The 3807-nt window shown below is 46.0% G+C and overlaps 1 protein-coding gene across 1 annotated transcript; it reads left to right on the top strand.

Annotated features, from left to right (window-relative positions):
* Positions 1–2339: 2339 nt before the first annotated feature.
* On the top strand, positions 2340–2633 carry LACBIDRAFT_313447 (uncharacterized protein; the record flags this gene model as incomplete). Its single annotated transcript, XM_001877616.1, has 2 exons — positions 2340–2423; positions 2481–2633. 2 exons carry the CDS (start codon positions 2340–2342, stop codon positions 2631–2633), a joined length of 237 nt encoding a protein of 78 aa, XP_001877651.1.
* Between the last annotated feature and the right edge of the window lie 1174 nt (positions 2634–3807).

Raw genomic sequence — 3807 nt, 5'->3', positions numbered from 1 at the left:
AAATTTTGAAATTAGAATTCTCAATAGGTTGACCTTTATCTGGTTTGATTTCAAAGAACTTAAATGGATATATACAATTTATCTGTGGATTGTAATAGTTTTATATCTGTGACACTTTAGCTCAAATTTCCCACTCATTTTTAAAGATGATATTAGTACACTTGTAACACATTACACTCTAGAGAAATGTAACATCTCTGGTATACCATAAAAAAAAGATCTCATCTGAAGGCACATGATTGCTTTCAAAATTTTGATTTTGGCAAGTGGATCAGGTGTTATTAATCCTGTGTAGATTTTTTATTTTTCTGTTGGGTATCCAGCATGTGTGTCTACCCTGAGTTATTATTCTCACCAGGCAATACACTTGGTCCTGCAACTGAAATATTTTCAGGTGGAAAAGGCATATTATAGAGCATTGCTTGGTTTTGATCAGTGTAATGGCTGGTAATTAGTTGCTTTCCTGATGATGAGGGCTGGGCCACTGGTAGAGTTTATTGCAATATGTTTGTGAAGCTCAGGGTTTGAATTTGAGAGCTTTAACTCCTTTGCATTGAGATCTAGTCTCTGCCAGATTACATGTGTGCAGTTACTTTAGATGTTCCCCAAGCTGAAATTACAGTTGATAAATGATATTTTTGATTATCACAGGAAATGATGCTGCACACAATGTTGTGGGAGGGGAAGACGTTAAAAATGTCGAAATTTCAAAGTACAGGACAAGACAGGGGCATGGGAACTATATACCATACATGGCAGCATTCTAATACAGCTGCTGCTAATGTTTCCATTCTCGGAATTATTTTGGTAGCAGCTAATGTTTCCAAATATGGAAACATTAGCAGCTGCTACTACCCACAGCCATGGGAACTCCGCCGGTTGTGATTATCAACGCAGGATGTTCAGTGTTACCTCACGTCCTCTCAGCTCTCGTGTTCGTCATTTGATGCCGTGGTGTTGCTGCCAGATTCGCAACGACCAATTATCCTTGTTCGTCGTCCCCGTTGTGCAGGAATAGAATTCACCACTGTCCTTCCTTGAACACTCATTACCACCATCCACTTACGAGGCTATGGTTGCCAGCTACCCAGCAGCCACAGACCAGTCGGCCACCCAGGGGCCAGCATTGACCTTCTTTTAGCGCACATCACCACCGCTTTTGACCACCTCCCACAAGGCGCCCACCTCTCTGTCATCGACCGAACGGCAGACAACTCATATGGCCTGTTCATTCTTGCAGATTGCCGTTTCGGTAGTCTGGACAAGGGGTTTGACGAGCATCCGTGAGTAAACCCTTTTTCTCTTAAAGTGCATACAAAGATCTGACGTTGTCGTTGCATTCATCAGGGAATGCAGTGATCTCTTTTTCCCTGTCTTCCCGACTCTTGCTTTTTACATTCTTGGCATGGCGAATGTCCACTGTTCATCAACCTCCACCTATCGCCACACTGGCCGATCAACGACATTGGCTTGGAACCTGTGTCAGATGTCCATTTCCAAATGCCACGATCCTCCGAACCTACCCACATTTCCTCTACTTCTCTTCCCTCGAGCATGTTGCAATTTCCATATCATTGTATGACGAATTCCAGTGGATCCAAAAGCATCAGGACCATAGCCGCTTGAAGCAACAATGTTGACAAAAGTTTTGCAGGAGACAGTCACCAAGACTTTGGTCATGAAAGGGTCTTTGATCTTGACTGATCTTACCAACAAAGTTTGAAGGGAGAGGCGGCTGTCGCTCATGGAACGTTCTCTGACGTACGGAAAGGTACTTGGAATGATCTGATTGAGAGAACCATGGCTGGTAAGTTTCTTTGTGGTGTTGTGTTGCAAAATCAGCTCACAATATGATTTAGGTTGCCATCAAGGTCCTGCATCAAGTCATGGTACAAAACATTCGAGAGAAGCTCATTAAGGTATGGAGTGCTTCTGTTGCTGAAACGTTTTGAGCTGACATGATGCTTTGTTACCAATTTCATTCAGAGGTTATTGCTTGGCATCGTCCATGTCAATGCAACGTGTTGCAGTTTTTCGGGATAGTGCATCTTTCACAGAACATTGGCATGGTATCGCCTTGGTGCGAACATGCCAGGTGGCTTCTGCCATTGCCTATCTCCACACGTTCAGGCCTACCATCGTCCATGGGGACTTGTAAGGAGTCAGGCCCCTTCCTTCGTCCTCTCCCACTTCCTGCTGACCCCCAACTCAGGGAAACGTCTTGATCGATGAGCATGTGTATGCAATCATCACCGACTTTGGGCTCTCTAAGGTCATTGAGGAAATGTCTGACACCGTCAGCAAGGGCATCTCTTTCTTTGCTGGGTCAACTGGGTGGTATGTCACTGGTGGAAGACGATGGGAAATTTTCTCCCATTACTATGTCTAGTGATGTGTACACATTCGCTTTGGTGTGCCTTGAGGTATGTCAGGCCTTGTACTCAAACTGATTTCATATGTGACTCATGTGTGCCATGCAGGTGGCAACTGGACGGCTTCCCTATCCTCACAGAACAAACAACCATGCTGTAGCTCATTCGAGGAGTCAAACCTGCCAGGGGAGCTCACTGCCTTGTCCAAAAGAGCGTGGATGTCATTTGGGATACTCTAGATCGCTGTTGGGATGGCATTGATTATCTCTGCCCTAGCATGCGTGAGATGCTCACGCCATTGGAAGAAATGGATCCAAAGCGATGATCTGCTACCCAAGTCAGCCCATCATTCCTGCTCTGCATTGAGTCGCATGCTGTCTTCATTTCGACTAAGCATAAAACACTCATAAAGTCCTATCTCTACAACCCAACATCTGAGCTACACCATTCATGAAACAATGCCACCCTGTGCTTTTCTCCAACAACACTGATGGAGGCCCAGAGACAAGAGACTTCAAATTGAACTTCACAACTGTTCCCTCGATCGAAATTCCTTGCCATCACAGCACCTCAAACATTGACTGGCGCTAATACTTATTCACCAATCCCAACTGTTGTATATGTATCTGTGTTTTCCCGACGTCTGACCGAAACACACAAATACAGGGTCAAGAACTCGTATCGCATATCATGGTGGTTACTCAAGGTTGCGTCGACCTGGACTCGGACTACACATTGTAATAAGAACTTACTCCTTGTGTCTTGACTCTTTTGTTGAATCGATGCCCCAATCCTTGAATTCTTGAAGCACCGAACTCCAAGAGAACCGTGTTTGTACCTCATCGGCCTCAACCTCGACTCAGACTCATCACAGATAAGGATTCACTCTTCGTGTCTTCTACCAAACGAGGTCTTTATTGTCCTCCACTGATTCCTGCCGGAATCCGGCGGAATCCAGGCAATTCCTGGAATTCCGGAGGAATCAAATTTGGCAGAGGGCCCTGCCAAATTGATCAAACCATTCCGGCGGAATTTTGATGGAATTCAAATTCTGCCAGAATGGTTCCAGGAATCACCCGGAAGGAATGATCCCGGAATGAGACGGAAAGGAATTCCTGACGCCCAAATCGAGTGTCGGCGTTTGCCGACACTTGATTTGGGCACCATCAACAAACAACTCCCACTCTCTCAACCACCACCATCATCCACGACGCCAACCCACCTCGCGACACCGCCACATCACCAACGGCCACCACGACGCACACAACAACGACAGACGTCGTCGTTTCACCATGACCCCAACACAACACCACGGCCACAACACGGAAACGACGCCCCAACGCCACGTCACCAGCCTCAGTAAACGAGCACGCCAACATGTTGCCACGTCGCTATCAGCGATGTGGTAACCAGACGACGAGGGGTCCTCTAGAGC

Source organism: Laccaria bicolor, genomic scaffold (assembly GCF_000143565.1).
Source record: "Laccaria bicolor S238N-H82 LACBIscaffold_5 genomic scaffold, whole genome shotgun sequence".
Classification (NCBI taxonomy): Eukaryota; Fungi; Basidiomycota; class Agaricomycetes; order Agaricales; family Hydnangiaceae; genus Laccaria; species Laccaria bicolor.
This window is presented reverse-complemented; position numbering and strand designations above follow the sequence as displayed.